The sequence below is a fragment of the Oncorhynchus mykiss genome, chromosome 6 (genome assembly GCF_057628025.1).
Source record: "Oncorhynchus mykiss isolate SJ-2025 chromosome 6, ASM5762802v1, whole genome shotgun sequence".
Classification (NCBI taxonomy): Eukaryota; Metazoa; Chordata; class Actinopteri; order Salmoniformes; family Salmonidae; genus Oncorhynchus; species Oncorhynchus mykiss.
Window position 1 is genome coordinate 75,468,969 of NC_143027.1, and position 17,407 is coordinate 75,486,375.

Sequence of the window (17,407 nt, forward strand, 5' to 3'; positions counted from 1 at the left end):
GATTATTATTATTTGACCATGCTGGTCATTAATGAACATTTGAACATCTTGGCCATGTTCTGTTATAATCTCCACCCGGCACAGCCAGAAGAGGACTGGCCACCCCTCATAGCCTGGTTCCTCTCTAGGTTTCTTCCTAGGTTTTGGCCTTTCTAGGGATTTTTTCCTAGCCACTGTGCTTCTACACCTGCATTGCTTGCTGTTTGGGGTTTTAGGCTGGGTTTCTGTACAGCACTTTGAGATATCAGCTGATGTACGAAGGGCTTTATAAATAAATTTGATTTGGTTTGGGTAGCCTTCCACAAGCTTCCCACAATAAGTTGGGTGAATTTTGGCCTATCCCTCCAGACAGAGCTGGTGTAACTGAGTCAGGTTTGTAGGCCTCTTTGCTCGCACACGCTTTTTCAGTTCTGCCCACAAATTTTCTATGGGATTGAGGTCAGGGCTTTGTGATGGCCACTCCAAAACCTTGACTTTGTTGTCCTTAAGCCATTTTGCCACAACTTTGGAAGTATGCTTGGGGTCTTTGTTCATTTGGAAGACACATTTGCGACCAAGCTTTGACTTCCTGACTAATGTCTTGAGCTGTTGCTTCAATATATCCACATAATTTTCCGCCCTCATGATGCCATCTATTTTGTGAAGTGCACCAGTCCCTCCTGCAGCAAAGCACCCCCACAACATGATGCCACCCCCATGCTTCACGGTTGGGATGGTGTTCTTCTGCTTGCAAGCCTACCCCTTTTTCCTCCAATCATAAAGATGGTCATTATGGCCAAACAGTTTTATTTTTGTTTCATCAGACCATTTTCCCAAAAAGTACGATCTTTGTCCCCATGTGCAGTTGCAAACCATAGTCTGGCTTTTTTATGGTGGTTTTGGAGCAGTGGCTTATTCCTTGCAGAGTGGCCTTTCAGGTTATGTCAATATAGGACTCATTTTACTGTTGATATAGATACTTTTGTACCTGTTTCCTCCAGCATCTTCACAAGGTCCTTCGCTGTTCTGGGATTGATTTGCACTTTTCGCACCAAAGTACGTTCATGTCTAGGAGACAGAACGCATCTCCTTCCTGAGCGGTATGACGGCTGCGTGGTCCCATGGTGTTTATACCTGCGTACTGTTGTTTGTACAGATGAACATGGTACTTTCAGGTGTTTGGAAATTACTCCCAAGCATGAACCAGACTTGTGGAGGTTTACAATGTTTTTTCTGAGGTCTTGGCTGATTTCTTTTGATTTTCCCATGATGTCACCAAGAGGCACTGAGTTTGAAGGTAGGCCTTGAAATACATCCACAGGTGCACCTCCAATTGACTCAAATTATGTCACTTAGCCTATCAGAAGCTTCTAAAGCCATGACATAATTTTCTGGAATTTTCCAAGCTGTTTAAAGGCACAGTCAACTTAGTGTATGTACATTTCTGACCCACTGGAATTGTGATACAGTGAATTATAAGTGTAATAATCTGTCCGTAAACAATTGTTAGGAAAATTGCTTGTCCTAACCGACGTGCCAAAACTATAGTTTGTTAACAAGACATTTGTGGAGTGGTTGAAAAACAAGTTTTAATGACTCCAACCTAAGTGTATGTAAACTTCTGACTTTAACTGTAAGTAGTAGTGTCCTGTGTGTGGACTTCATGATGAACTGTGTTGTTTCAGGACCGAGATAGGCAGCAGGCACAGATGGGGAACATGGTAGAGTTTGCCATTGCCCTCATTGGCAAGCTGGATGGCATCAACAGACACTCCTTCAACAGTTTTAGACTGCGTGTGGGTGAGTAAAGCTTGGGCACATGAACTATATTCATTAACTACCCATTACGTCTGCAATGCGTTCGGTTCCATCCATCTTTATTTGGGTTTCATTCTAGTGCTAAGAGTTTTTCCCTGAGCACCTGACCTGGTCAGGAGAAATTGTGAGCTCTAGTTATAGAACAAAACACTCCTGGCTCTGTGATACCCAGTCTATCTAACCACGTAGGACATTCTTTCTGTCCCCACAATAGCTAACATTGACTCCATGATTCCGCTGGTCTCCCTGTGTACTTTTGAGACAGTTCTCAGACAGCTTATTCTGAGCAGATCCCCCAGGCTTTAGGAAAACATTTTATAATACTTGAGAGATAAAAGCACACATTAGGGTTTTAATACAAACACAGAAAGCTGGCATGAAATACAAGAAAATAAAATTCAAAGGACTTATTCATGTGTCTCAAGAAAAATCTAAATAAAACATATGAAGTCCACATAATTCTCCCTGGAAGACTTTTTATTAAAACGCAGATTCCAACATGAACAACTGGCAGTGGTGGCAGGTAGCCTAGCGGTTAAGAGTTGGGCCAGTAACCAAAAGGTTGCTGGTTCGACTTATCGAGCTGACTAAGTGAAAATTCTGTCGATGTGCCCTTGCGATACCCCAATTGCTCATGTAAGTCGCTCTGGATAAAAGTGTCTGCTAAATGACTAAAACAGAATTGTAAAATGGCTTTGGCTCCCTGTGGTTGACTCAGCCAGACAAGCTGATGGCACTTGTTTGACCCTGTTAGTGCATATCACTGAATTGAGCATGTCATTTGTATTTTATTTCCAGTTCTGTGGCATAAAATCAGGTCAGTCTAGCTGATAGTCAGTGTCTTGGTCATCACATTCTAGTAGACTACTCTACAGTATGTGACTGGTTTATTCCCAGCAGGTATCTTGTTACAGTGCCTTGCGAAAGTATTCGGCCCCCTTGAACTTTGCGACCTTTTGCCACATTTCAGGCTTCAAACAAAGATAAAACTGTATTTTTTTGTGAAGAATCAACAACAAGTGGGACACAATCATGAAGTGGAACGACATTTCTTGGATATTTCAAACTTTTTTAACAAATCAAAAACTGAAAAATTGGGCGTGCAAAATTATTCAGCCCCTTTACTTTCAGTGCAGCAAACTCTCTCCAGAAGTTCAGTGAGGATCTCTGAATGATCAAATGTTGACCTAAATGACTAATGATGATAAATACAATCCACCTGTGTGTAATCAAGTCTCCGTATAAATGCACCTGCACTGTGATAGTCTCAGAGGTCCGTTTAACGCGCAGAGAGCATCATGAAGAACAAGGAACACACCAGGCAGGTCCGAGATACTGTTGTGAAGAAGTTAAAAGCCGGATTTGGATACAAAAAGATTTCCCAAGCTTTAAACAGCCCAAGGAGCACTGTGCAAGCGATAATATTGAAATGGAAGGAGTATCAGACCACTGCAAATCTACCAAGACCTGGCCGTCCCTCTAAACTTTCAGATCAAAAGGAGAAGACTGATCAGAGATGCAGCCAAGAGGCCCATGATCACTCTGGATGAAATGCAGAGATCTACAGCTGAGGTGGGAGACTCTGTCCATAGGACAACAATCAGTCCCGTATATTGCACAAATCTGGCCTTTATGGAAGAGTGGCAAGAAGAAAGCCATTTCTTAAAGATATCCATAAAAAGTGTTGTTTAAAGTTTGCCACAAGCCACCTGGGAGACACACCAAACATGTGGAAGAAGGTGCTCTGGTCAGATGAAACCAAAATTGAACTTTTTGGAAACAATGCAAAACGTTATGTTTGGCGTAAAAGCAACACAGCTGAACACACCATCCCCACTGTCAAACATGGTGGTGGCAGCATCATGGTTTGGGCCTGCTTTTCTTCAGCAGGGACAGGGAAGATGGTTAAAATTGATGGGAAGATGGATGGAGCCAAATACAGGACCATTCTGGAAGAAAACCTGATGTAGTCTGCAAAAGCCCTGAGACTGGGACGGAGATTTGTCTTCCTACAAGACAATGATCCAAAACATAAAGCAACATCTACAATGGAATGGTTCAAAGATAAACATATCCAGGTGTTAGAATGGCCAAGTCAAAGTCCAGACCTGAATCCAATCGAGAATCTGTGGAAAGAACTGAAAACTGCTGTTCACAAATGCTCTCCATCCAACCTCACTGAGCTCGAGCTGTTTTGCAAGGAGGAATGGGAAAAAATGTCAGTCTCTCGATGTGCAAAACTGATAGAGACATACCCCAAGCGACTTACAGCTGTAATCGCAGCAAAAGGTGGCGCTACAAAGTATTAACTTAAGGGGGCTGAATAATTTTGCACGCCCAATTTTTCAGTTTTTGATTTGTTAAAAAAGTTTGAAATATCCAATAAATGTTGTCCCACTTGATGTTGATTCTTCACAAAAAAATAGTTTTATATCTTTATGTTTGAAGCCTGAAATGTGGCAAAAGGTCGCAAAGTTCAAGGGGGCCGAATACTTTCGCAAGGCACTGTATGTGTGCCCTGTGTCACTGTCTGCCTGCCTTTCACAGGCATTAACCATGGGCCTGTTATTGCTGGGGTGATTGGAGCCAGAAAACCTCAGTATGACATCTGGGGCAACACCGTCAATGTGGCCAGTAGGATGGAGAGCACTGGAGAGCTGGGCAAGATTCAGGTTCAGTACAACAACCTAGTATTGTCCTTGCTAGTCTGGCTGGAGAGATGAACTATAACCACACAAAAACCATGGCTGCATGCATTCAGCAAAGTAATGTCTTGTTCCTTGCTTCGTCTGTTTCTGCTCCAGGTTACAGAGGAGACGTCGGACGTGCTCCAGAAGCTGGGCTACTCCTGTGAATGCCGAGGCCTCATCAACGTCAAGGGAAAAGGCGAGCTGACAACCTTCTTTGTGTGTACGGACATGAGCAAGCAGCAGGGAATGGGCCTGAGCTGAGGTCTACGGTGAGCACACTACTGTGTGTGTGGACTCTGGGCCTGGTAGCGCATACGTGTGCTGGGTCGGTTACAGGACACAGTCTAGCATTCAGCACAGACTAATTACATGAACGCACATAAGTTAACATGCTTAGACTAAACCTACTGGAGCACACAAATATAATCCATCCCAGTGCTTCAGTCAGCGACGATCCTGACCGGACCAGATCAAGACTTGAAGACGTGGTCCTAGAGGTTATATTTTGGATTATTCTTCATTGGAAATAAATGCTTAGTGCTGCTGATTTTTTTTTTGAGAGAGAGAGAGAGAGATATAGTTCTAATGTATGCATTCAATTAGACTGACATGGAGGTTACGTCAAGCACTGGCCGTCATCATACTGGATTCTATCACCTAATACTCCTAGAACCTTTCTGGAATCATGAGATGCACCAAAAACATCTTCAGTCTGCTCAAAACTGAGCTGTTTATCTGTTTATGCTGCATGTGGAGTGACAGTACATACTCGCTGCCATGGTTTTCTAGACCTTAAAAGGTAGACTAAGCAAAATGACATTGTCATGAGCTGCAAGACTTGTGCACGGGTTCCCTTCACGCTGTTACAGCGTGGTAGCAACAGAACCAAAACAGCAGAGAAGTTTAAACGCGCGGTTGTGGAAATTGACCCACTATGCTGTTTACTTTGGTCATATCGCTGAGTCTACCTTTAACAGTTTGTTTAGTGAACAGTCACCCTCTAATAATTTCTTATTTTTCTGTTTGGTTTCTACGACCATGGGACTAAATGTAAATATCGAAGCCAAATATCCTGCCTACTGAAACAGCTGAGACCGATGGACAGTTTATATGGTATGATGTCTTTCAAAAATAAATGATGAATAAGTGCTATATGCACAGTAAAACATTCTGGTCACTAATGAAAAGCTTAATTTGACTGAAACAAAATGATCCTCAGTGCTGTGCAGTATGCTTCAGCCATATTAGTTGTAAAGGTATAAATTGCATTGACTAGCCAACAAACTGCAGTGTCTTATATGCTGCCTGTGAATCGCTGGTCAAACTAATATTCTATTTGGTGTCCTTTGTGTACCTAAACACACAGGTTAGAATAATACTATGACAATGCCCTTTTAGTATAAGCGCCATTTAGAAAAGACCACCTGAAATCTCAGCCTGTTTGGTGGGATGGAGTTTTGGCCAGGCAGTAAATTAGTAAAGACCGATAAGAGTTCCAAACCTCTCGGCCAATAACAGCTTGTTTTCAGTTCTCCACTCCCCAATCACACCACTGACAGTCCTAGCAAAGAGCCAATTTAGCTAAGAAGCTGTTTGAGCATTGTTTAATTAAACAATCACAATAAAATACTTAACTGTTACCCATAAATGATTTGATAGGTCCAAGGCAGATGTTTAAGATATGGAACACTGACTTGTCCTGTGGCCTTACTCAACGTCTACCGTGTTGCTTTCATCTGGTCTGAGGACTAAATGGGAGTTTACATTTTGTACAGTTGCGATAAATTGTTTCGCAAGTTGATATTTTTAGAGGCTGAATCCCAACTTGATTTACGAAGACAAAAGGTGACAAATGGCTTTATATATAAAAAGGTTTAAAAGAAATGCAAACAAAGAACCTTTTTGAACACTACAACAGAGATTGGATGTTATCAGGAGGATGGTTGCTGTGAAATTCCATTATACTGCGATGACTGGAATCTGCTGAACTTCAGGCAAGGTATCCATTGGCTCAGCATCAACTGGAATCAAGATAACGGGAATAGCTTTGACATTTCAATTCATATGTAGCCATAACATTTTATACACCATAACACCATTCAATACAACTTTACTACCTCAGGGGCAATTAAGAAGGTAAGTCAGTTTTGCAAGTAGGCTTACTACTTCACTGAACACCTTAAAAATCAACCAGCATATGGTTAGAATGTTTACTACCCATGAACTAAATAACCAGGGAAACAGATGCCGGGTGGTTTAAGCCTACCTGTGGTGAGGTCTATGAGTGGTTCATCTGCCTCTAAGGGCAGAGCAATGCCCATGGCCCTCCTGATCCCGTACACACTGCTCACATCTCCTGGAGCCACCTGACTGGTCAGTTGGGCCAGGTTACCAGTCACCTTCTCAGCTACAGGGAGACAAATGGGAAATTATATTAGAGTCCAACTTCAAGCCAAAGGGTGGAGTCCAAATAAAGATCACTGGTAGTGGTGTAGCTGAAAAATGGATGGCCCAGGAATTTCTTCCACTGGAATTAACAGAGTCAAAAGGAAATAGCTTTGACAGAAATTAATGTTTAGTCGTTTCTGGTTGCACTATTTCTTTACATGGGAAAGGTGATACCTAGTCAGCTGCACAACAATGACTTCAACCGAAATGTGTCTTCCTCAACCCTTTGAATCAGAGCCCCCCCCCCCGCCCCGCCCCCAATAAAATACAGAGTGGAATTCCATTCTCCTTTAAAAAGAAAAGGAAGCGTTACCCAGTTGCAGCTCCTTGGTGGTTGGGGCTAGCAGGCAGATAATGTTGGGGGGCTGCTTGACACTCAAGCGTTCCCTCTGCGCTTCCTGCAGCTCGTGGAGGAGCTTTGTAGTCTCATCCAACTTCTGCTGGAAGTGTTGGGCCTCTGATGCACAGAGACATATACATACACTTAAATATCCTAAGGAAGCTTGCATTGACCTGTGCAGGATCATCTACAATGGATTCCATTTCTTGAATCCGCCCTCTTATCTTCATAGACTACATTCAACTGGGACTGCATAGGGCCTACAACAGCCCAGGGAGGCTGCAGGAGTCAGAAACGCCTCAATTACCTTGAGGAAAGGTTTAAGCCTAGGGGATTTAAAATGTAACGCTTGGGCTCTCAGTAGTTTGAGAACTGGCATGCTGTCGGTTTGCTCAGTTAGAGCTGATCTTTACCCTCAGAGAGGAGGTCCGGTGGAGTCTGGAGGTCCAGGCCGACCACAGAGCCCAGGGAGGCTAGTCTGCTTTCAGTCTGCTTGCTGGCCTCCGGATCAACCACCTGAGGGAAAAACAGAAGGATGAAAGAAAGGTTAGTAAAACGCATTTTTGTTTGGATTCCAAGTCACCCAGTGCTGCAGTCAGTGAATCTTTAAAATTGCATTCCTGAAAGGAGGCCCATCAGCCAGGCCAGCTCTTTTCTGGTAGCTCCAGTCGATACCTCTGCCAAGCTCTTTCCAATAAAATAAAGAGCAGCAGCAACACCCAACCAGGGAATGAGGATAAACTGGACACTGGCCAAGCACAGCAAACAGCCAGGTACAGAGAGTTGCAGTGTGCTTGAGACACCTGATTTTCTTTCCTCCAGCCTCTACACTGCTGTGACTGAGGAGCCATTCAGCCGCCCAACGAAGGAGGCGCAGAAATAAAACAGACATTTCCACATCCCTGACAGTGTGTGAACAGACCTGGTGTCAGGGGCTGGTGGAGAGAGGCAGTGTTTTGAAGGGGAAATGTTCTTTCCATGTGTTGGATCATGGCAGCTAGCTAACAAGCTATATGTCAAGGAGTTGGGTCGTGTGGGGGTGGAGCAGGATAGCTGGGGTTCACTTCAGGAGGGTGTAGTTGAGACCTAGGGTGTGGCGTCTCCTTTATCTGCTGAGGTTTAGTGTCCTAGTATATCTGAGACTTACCTCCATGTCCTTGTCTCCAGTCTCAGCGGTTTCTGTTGGCCCTTGCTCATCTGGACAGGTCTGACAGGCAAGAACACATCAAGTTTAGTATTGTCCAAAGAAATGTTAAAATAACTGTAGCCATAATTCCCATGCAGATACATGCTTAATGGTTCTACCTCTCTCAGGGTTTTGGAGTGCTCCCCGTTAGTCAACGCGTCCAGGAGGTTGTCTGCCAGTTTGTACATGTGCTCCTCCGATTTGGACAGGAACTCCGAGAGGCTGCAGACACAAAGACAAACACATTACATCAGTGTGTGTGTGTGTATGGTAGTCACATTTGGTCTCCTCTCAGAAGCAGCAGTATCAGGTTTACCATGTGGTTTTAGCCTCCACCACAGTGAATCTCATCCACGCCAACAGAACCATAAAATGCCTACTCTCATATACAAACCCAATGAAATACAGGGGCATCTGGACTGTTATGAGCATGCTGGAATGCTTAAAGCTTTGTTTGGAATTATTTACTGTAAAGTAGGCTCTTGTTATTGTAAATGTCAGATCCGGACCATAATATTACACCGTAATGTAGGGGGAGGATGAGGAGCAACATGCATACCTCTCAGATCCCTGGAGGCTGGCTTCCTCTCCATAGAAGGAGTAGATCAGGTCAGAGTCCTCTTTCCCGATGTTGGCGAAGCTCGAGTCGTAGGCGGGCGCGTAGGAGGTGTACGGCCCATAGTTCATGTACGATACTGTGAGAGTTGGGTTACATTACAGCTCGTAAACACTGATGGAGATACAGGACCACAGGCTGAGAGCTCAGCCTCTCACAGAGATACATTTATAGGACTATGAAAAACAGATTTTTATAGAATCACAATCTAACAAGGCTACATAACCTTAGGGAAAAACAATGTTGCCCATGAATGGATACATTAAGACTGGTATGTTGGTTGAACATTGGCTTTATACATGCGCTTCTATACAAGCTCTGGGTTCAGATGAAGAGGTTATTCAGCCCCTCTTGGGAGACGATATAAGAAATGCCTTTTGATTATTAAACCTTGTCACTAAGGCCCCTTCAGCTTACCTGGTGTGACCATGTTCCTCTTGTCCTCCTTAAAGCCCTGCAGGGTGTTGATGCCACTCTGCAGCCGGTTGGACATCATGCCCAGCTTCACAGGGCAGTAGCCCACATCTGTAGAGATAAGAGCAGATGGAGAAATAGAGGCTCATTTACAATTAAAATCTGATTTTATTACACTTGATATAGTTAACAGTTGGAATCAATCATGGATTCCTGTTTCCCCATGTTGCACAAATAGAAATGGATATAGAGCAACGAGCTAATTGCGGGCGTGACTGACTGGACCTACCTCCAGCCACAAGGTCGACTGGGTTCAGGATTGCCAGTGTGGTGGAACCATCAGACTTTCTCCTCTCAAAGTCCAGCTACATGACCAAATAAAACAATATTTGTATTATTACATTAGTGAACATAATGAATACATTCACTAAATTAGACCATACATTTCCTATATAGCAGATGGGGTAAGAGAGCTTGGTTGGCCTAAACAGTTTAAGCCAATTCCATAGCCCGTAGCTCTCACCTCACTCTCCAGCCCTCTATTGGACAGTTTGCCTCCTGAATCGTCAATGAGCTTACGGATCTCCTCAAGCTCCTTCTCTGCTTGACTGACGACCTTGGACACTTCGTCTTTGGAGTCGTTGTCTTTCCTGGAAGTATTGGAGAACATATTATAGAGGAGTAGGAGACTTTCAACTTAACTGATTCATAGGGTTTCATTGTTCAATACCAAAAAAAGGACCAGCAGAAAATATGAATTTATTTTGCTGGCAGCCATTAGTGATTACAATACATTTTGAAACAGTCATAACATCTAAATCTAATAAATACATTTCATGCTATAGCTACAGTACATGTTCCCAATGAATATGCTGCCAGTATACTTTCAATCAAACTTCACATCAAATCTTAAGTCCTCATGCTGTAGTCTTATTTGCGAAAGCATTTCAAATCAAATATTTGTTGCATGCGCCAAATACAACAGGTGTACCTCACAGTGAAATGCTAAATACAACAGGTGTACCTTACAGTGAAATGCTGAATACAACAGGTGTACCTTACAGTGAAATGCTAAATACAACAGGTGTACCTTACAGTGAAATGCTAAATACAACAGGTGTACCTTACAGTGAAATGCTTACTTACAACAGGTGTACCTTACAGTGAAATGCTAAATACAACAGGTGTACCTTACAGTGAAATGCTTACTTACAAGCCCTTAACCAACAATGCAGTTTACAAAAACACCTAAAAGTAAGAAGACATTTTCTACTCATTATACCTCAGTGGGGTTTACAAGGACAACAACTCGTAGGTTTCAGAGAGTGATTGGTGTGAAACGTGCTGCATAATGCTGACTGAACACAAGACCTGACACGCTCAGAGGCATTCCTTTCGTTATCGCTCACCCTCCAGCCAGATTCTGTAGAAAGAACTAATCCACCAAACACTTGGGAGAACAAGTCCACAGAACTTGGACACTATCCATGACTTAATAACATTAGTGTGTAATACTGATTGCTTGCTTCCTGGTTGGGATCTGTGTCTGGCAAATGGCCAGGAACAGCTTCTCACAGTCTAAGCTATGAACAAGCACCTTAACCCCTATCTGTAGTCTAAATATTAGTTTATGTAAATTGTGTCTGAGATCGAAATCCATATGTTGACTAAGCAATTAATACCTAAAAGCATATTGGTCAGTGTTCATGTGCAGGGTAAAGTTAACACGGTACCTGGGAGTGTTTGGTGCAGACTGGGTTGTCTCGCTAGGATCTGTGGGGCTAGGGCCGTCTTTACACTGGTCCATGCTTGAGTTCCCCACCTCTCCAGTCTTACTTGACCGGTTGGCTGGGTTCTCTAGGTCAGCCATGAACTCAATACTCTGCCTCAGGCTCTCAAGCCTCTCCTGTGGGACAGCGAGAGAGTTGACTTTGTTTCACCGCAATTTACGCCACAATCCATTGTTGTTCCAACCAAGGGGTGTTGTGATTACAGGGCACCAATTATAAAACAAAATAAACTTTGTGGTGAAGATTCATATCTAAACATTCAGGGGTATGGATATGGCGCCCTCTGCTGTTCATGTGGCAACTAGCGATTATTTCACTCAGGCACAAATATAGGGCCAGTTTCCTAGACACAGATTAAGCCCAATCCAGGACAAAATCCCATATGCATGTGTGATGTATGTGTCAAATTTCCTTCTGTAGGCGCACTCTCCTTACCGGGCGGAGGATCTTCATGCCAGAGTGGAGCAGCTTCCTGGCAGCTTTGTGGTAAATGGTCTCTGGCTTGTTGTAGATCATGGCATTCTCACACATGATTCTGAAGTCCACCTGTATCAATGGAGACACACGGCAGTCAGTCACTGGACTCTGTATATGTTTAACGTTGGGTTTCTATTTAAAGCAACACCTCAGGCTTGATTGTCAATCAACCCACTGCTTTAGAATGAGATGACAAAAGAAAGCTATTCTGAAAGTTATTTGTCAAGAAGGTAGAGCAGCTGACAGGTGTACCTTGAGCTCCTCTAGTGACTGGTAATACTCATTCTTGACTTTATCCTTCATTGCGCCAAAGTCCATGGGCCGCTTGATGATCGTGGAGTAGCCAGGAGCGATAAGGTCAGTCACAGGGAACGAGAAAAACGCACTTGGGTCTTTCCTACAGGAGAAAGTCAGTTATTGCTTTGTTAGGCCTCAATGCAACATTTATTTTACCAAGTAAGTTGACTGAACACATTCTCATTCACAGCAACAACCTGGGGAATAGTTACAAAGAAGAGGGGGGGAGGGGGGTGAATGAGCCAATTGGAAGCTAGGGTTTATTAGGTGTGAGGACCAGATTGGGAATTTAACTAGGACACCAGGTTTTTAAAAATGTTTTATTTAACTAGGCAAGTCGGTTAAGAACAAGTTCTTATTTACAATGACGGCCAAACCCGGACGACACTGGGCCAATTGTGAGCCGCCCTATGGGACTCCTAATCACGGCCAGTTGTGATACAGCCTGGAATTAAACCAGGGTCTGTAGTGACGCCTCTAGCACTGATATGCAGTGCCTTAAGAGTCTGGGTGCAGCAGTCTATGATAATTGCCATGGGATCTTTGACCACAGAGAGTCAGGTCACCCGGTTAAAAGCCCATCCGAAAGACAGCACCGGGATATTTTTTTATAGACCAGAGGAAACAGACTGCTAATCAATTCATTGTCAATGTCTTATTAACAAGCTTCACCTTTGGAGCTGTCTGATGAGCTGACTCAATGCTTCCTGCAGTGGGGTCAGTTCTTTCTCTGAGAATGAGAGAGGGAAAAAGCACACGAGCGAGAGGAAGAGTAAGAAAGATAAATAATGGTTCAAATGACTTCATATAGAAATGAAAGGCAAAGAAAGGATTATGATGGAAAAGTTGCAGTCATTGTAGAAAATGGCAAGTAACTTACCTTCCACTTTACTCAAAGAGGATGCCAGATCTGAACGGATAGGGGTCCTGCTCGCCTCCCTATCATCCCAGTCTGTATCAGCGTCCTGTCCCTTCTTCTTCTTCGTCATCTAAATGCACCATAAGCATGTTTGTTGACACTTCATTTTTGAAACATCACCTGTCCGTCAATCTATGGGCCAAATAAACTCCTATTTGAATTCCGAAAATCAAAAGCCTCTTAAGTTTAAGTATTGGGCTCTTGGGCAAATCCATGTGGTCAGAGCTGAATTCCTCTAAAAGATGGTCTCTGCTCCACTCAGTTGGTGGAGTTCATCAAACATATTGGCTTGTGAAAGTAAAAATGCCAAGGGGGTGAACACATTTGTTGCCTTACAACCTGGTATAAAAATATTTTTAGGGGTTTGTATCATTTGATTTTCACAACATGCCTACCACTTTGAAGATCCAAAATATTTTGTGAAGCAAACAAGACAAAAAAACAGAACTATTCACCCCTCCAAAGTCAATACTTTGTACAGCCACCTTTAGCAGCAATTACAGCTGCAAGTCTTTTGGGGTATGTCTCTATAAGCTTGGCACATCTGGCCACTGGGATTTCTGCCCATTCTTCAAGGCAAAACTGCTCCAGCTCCTTCAAGTTGAATGGGTTCCACTGGTGTACAGCAATCTAAGTCATACCACAGATTCTCAATTGGATTGAGGTCTGGGCTTTGTCTAGGCCATTCCAAGACATTTAAAGGTTTCCCTTAAACCACTCGAGTGTTACTTTAGCAGTATGTTAGGGTCATTGTCCTGCTGGAAGGTGAACCTCCGTCCCAGTCTCAAATCTCTGGAAGACAAACAGGTTTCCCTCAAATTTAGCGCCATCCATCATTCCTTCAATTCTGACTAGTTTCCCAGACCCTGACGATGAAAAACATCCACATAGCATGATGATGCCACCACCATGCTTCACTGTGGGGGATGGTGTTCTCAGGGTGATGAGGTGTTGTGTTTGTGCCAGACATAGCGTTTTCCTTGATGGCCAAAAAGCTACATTTTAGTCTCATCTGACCACAGTACCTGCTTCCATATGTTTGAAGAGTCTCCCACATCCCCTTTGGTGAACACCAATGTGTTAGCTTATTTTTTTCTTTAAGCAATGGCTTTTTTTCTGGCCACTCTTCCGTAAAGCCCAGCTCTGGAGTGTACAGCTTAAAGTGGTCCTATGGACAGATACTACAATCTTTGCAGTCTTTGCAGTCCTTCAGGGTGATCTTTGGTCTCTTTGTTGCCTCTCTGATTAATGCCCTCCTTGCCTGGACCGTGAGTTTTGGTGGGCGGCCCTCTCTTGGCAGGTTTGTTGTGGTGACATTCCTTTCAATTTCTTAATAATGGATTTAATGGTGCTCTGTGGGATGTTCAATATTTCAGATTTTTTTACCCAACCCTGATCTGTCCTTCGCCACAACTTTGTCCCTGACCTGTTTGGAGAGCTCCTTGGTCTTTATGGTGCCCCTTGCTTAGTGGCGTTGCAGACTCAGAACACACACACACAGAGATCATGTGACACTTAGTCCACCTGTGTGCAATTAACTAATTATGTGACTTCTGAAGGTAATTGGTTGCACCAGATCTTATTCAGGGGCTTCATAGCAAAGGGGGTGAATACATATGCACATACCACTTTTCCATTTTTTTAGAGTAAGTTTTTTTTTTTCATTTCACTTCACCAATTTGGACTATTTTGTGTATGTCCATTACATGCAATCCAAATAAATCCATTTAAAATTACAGGTTGTAATGCAACAAAATAGGAAAAACACCAAGGGGGATGAATACTTTTCCAAGGCACTGTAGGTGGAGCTTATTCAGCTAGCACCACCCATGCCATGGTCTCCCCTAGATATTTCCCTCAAAAAAACAGTACAAAGGTAAACAGGGGCTGTAATGAAAATATGGATTCCCAAACTCACCTTTTTCTTTTTATCAACTGGTGACATGGTATCGTTCCTTTCCTTATCCTTTTTCTTCTTCTTTTTCTTGTCCTTGTGTTTCTCTAAATCTGGATGTTCGTCAAATGTGTTTTCAAAGCTCGAGCTTCCAGTCGTCACCTCATTTCCAGCAACCTTCAGAACCAATTTAAGTGGTCTCTCCCCGTACTCTGTAGATGGGACACATTGGGTTAGCTTTAAGTACACTGCTCAAAAAAATAAAGGGAACACTTAAACACAATGTAACTCCAAGTCAATCACACTTCTGTGAAATCAAACTGTCCACTTAGGAAGAAACACTGATTGACAATAAATTTCACATGCCGTTGTGCAAATGGAATAGACAACAGGTGGAAATTATAGGCAATTAGAAAGACACCCCCAATAAAGGAGTGGTTCTGCAGGTGGTGACCACAGACCACTTCTCAGTTCCTAAACTTCCTGGCTGATGTTTTGGTCACTTTTGAATGTTGGGGGTGCTTTCACTCTAGTGGTAGCATGAAACGGAGTCTACAACCCACACAAGTGGCTCAGGTAGTGCAGCTCATCCAGGATGGCACATCAATGCGAGCTGTGGCAAGAAGGTTTGCTGTGTCTGTCAGCGTAGTGTCCAGAGCATGGAGGCGCTACCAGTAGACAGGCCAGTACATCAGGAGACGTGGAGGAAGCCGTAGGAGGGCAACAACCCAGCAGCAGGACCGCTACCTCCGCCTTTGTGCAAGGAGGAGCAGGAGGAGCACTGCCAGAGCCCTGCAAAATGACCTCCAGCAGGCCACAAATGTGCATGTGTCTGCTCAAACTGTCAGAAACAGACTCCATGAGGGTGGTATGAGGGCCCGACGTCCACAGGTGAGGGTTGTGCTTACAGCCCAACACAGTGCAGGACGTTTGGCATTTGCCAGAGAACACCAAGATTGGCCAATTCACCACTGGCGCCCTGTGCTCATCACAGATGAAAGCAGGTTCACACTGAGCACGTGACAGACGTGACAGTCTGGAGACGCCATGGAGAACGTTCTGCTGCCTGCAACATCCTCCAGCATGACCGGTTTGGCGGTGGGTCAGTCATGGTGTGGGGTGGCATTTCTTTGGGGGGCCGCGCAGCCCTCCATGTGCTCGCCAGAGGTAGCCTGACTGCCATTAGGTACCGAGATGAGATCCTCAGACCCCTTGTGAGACCATATGATGGTGCGGTTGGCCCTGGGTTCCTCCTAATGCAAGACAATGCTAGACCTCATGTTGCTGGAGTGTGTCAGCAGTTCCTGCAAGATGAAGGCATTGATGCTATGGACTGGCCCGCCCGTTCCCCAGATCTGAATCCAATTGAGCACATCTGGGACATCATGTCTCGCTCCATCCATTGTTTTTTTGAGCAGTGTATATTCCCAAATATTTGATTGTAACCAACGCAAGTTGCTACTGACAGTTCGCTAGCCGGCTAGCTCAACTGTGAGGTAGCCAACTAGTTAGCCAACATAACTAGCTATGTTGCAAACAGATCACCAACATGGCGAGTTGGCTAACGTTACCTCTCCACCGGCTAAAATATGTAAATGAGTAAACTATGTAAATAACTTGCTAGCCATTTCAAAGTTCAATCTTTGGTTCAATGCATATAGGATACATGATAAGGCGATCAGCAATAATCGAATTAGCTATCTATTAATTTTAACATCTGTTAATGAGCTCGGTACAGATGGCTAAGCTAGCTGGATAAGTTAGCTAGCTAACTTGCTGTGAATTCAAATGGGTGATTATGCGTTAGCTAACCAAAGCTCGCGCGAAAACAGCTATGAAGCGCAAGCCTTTTAGTGGCCCAAGGAATTCAACCAATGCCAGCGCATTGGATATCTAAATGTGTCTTACCTTCATATTTTTCAGACTTGTGCTTTTTATGCTTCTTGCCCATTATTTATATGTTTTGAATCTTTACGCTAGCTGACAGCCAAGTTCTTTGTTTTCTCTCCTGGAAGGGATAGCAATCGATTGCAGAGTGCTTTGTTTGGTGCAGCGCCGCATGTCGGCTGGAGTTTGAATCACATTATTTTATAACCATGTGCAATGTTTATTTGTACTTAAGCCAGACCTACATAACATGTCCAGTGTCCATGTTGTATGTTTTTACTGTAGTTAATATTTTTTTTTAAACTGTTTTTATTGTGTCAGAAATGGTCCCAGGCTGTATCACATCCGACCGTGATTGGATCTTCCAAATTGGCCCAGCGTCGTCCGGGTCGGCCGGTAGGCCGTTATTGTGAATAAGAATTTGTTGTGAACTGACTTGCCTAGTTAAATAAAGGTTAAATATATATTTTTTAAATGACATAAGAATGTATCAACTTTGGTCACCTGTAGGGGGCGTGATTAACACAGTATTAGTCTCAAGGTTTTCCTAGATTTAAAAAAACTGGACAGCAGATTCAGAAGCAGTGTAGGCCTATAGTACATAATGATGTGATTGTCCTATCTCCCTCTGACGTCATCACATCCTCCTACT

At 43.6% G+C, this 17,407-nt stretch overlaps 2 protein-coding genes across 22 annotated transcripts in view; one reads left to right on the forward strand and one right to left on the reverse strand.

The window, feature by feature from the left end:
* The window catches only part of LOC110526596 (adenylate cyclase type 2), an 84,260-nt gene extending 78,125 nt beyond the window's left edge, over positions 1–6,135 (forward strand). For 15 of the 21 annotated variants that reach the window (XM_021607693.3, XM_021607694.3, XM_021607696.3 and 12 more), the window contains 3 exons: positions 1,665–1,779; positions 4,345–4,469; positions 4,602–6,135. In XM_021607693.3, coding sequence (XP_021463368.2) covers positions 1,665–1,779; positions 4,345–4,469; positions 4,602–4,748 — 387 coding nt within the window. In that variant the 3' untranslated portion in view covers positions 4,749–6,135. Of the gene's footprint in view, positions 1–980; positions 1,277–1,664; positions 1,780–4,344; positions 4,470–4,601 lie in introns of all 21 variants that reach the window. The other 6 variants (XR_016496875.1, XR_016496876.1, XR_016496880.1 and 3 more) reach the window with 1 other exon arrangement.
* Positions 6,136–6,328: 193 nt separating this feature from the next.
* Positions 6,329–16,936, reverse strand: brd7 (bromodomain containing 7). The gene is made up of 17 exons (XM_021607698.3): positions 16,777–16,936; positions 14,893–15,080; positions 12,936–13,044; positions 12,728–12,785; positions 12,011–12,155; positions 11,717–11,827; positions 11,225–11,397; positions 10,015–10,141; positions 9,781–9,856; positions 9,495–9,602; positions 9,021–9,156; positions 8,581–8,683; positions 8,423–8,482; positions 7,689–7,791; positions 7,249–7,392; positions 6,754–6,894; positions 6,329–6,508 (listed from the first exon to the last, which is right to left on the reverse strand). Exons 1-17 carry the CDS (start codon positions 16,817–16,819, stop codon positions 6,447–6,449), a joined length of 1,887 nt encoding a protein of 628 aa, XP_021463373.1. The 5' UTR covers positions 16,820–16,936; the 3' UTR covers positions 6,329–6,446.
* Between the last annotated feature and the right edge of the window lie 471 nt (positions 16,937–17,407).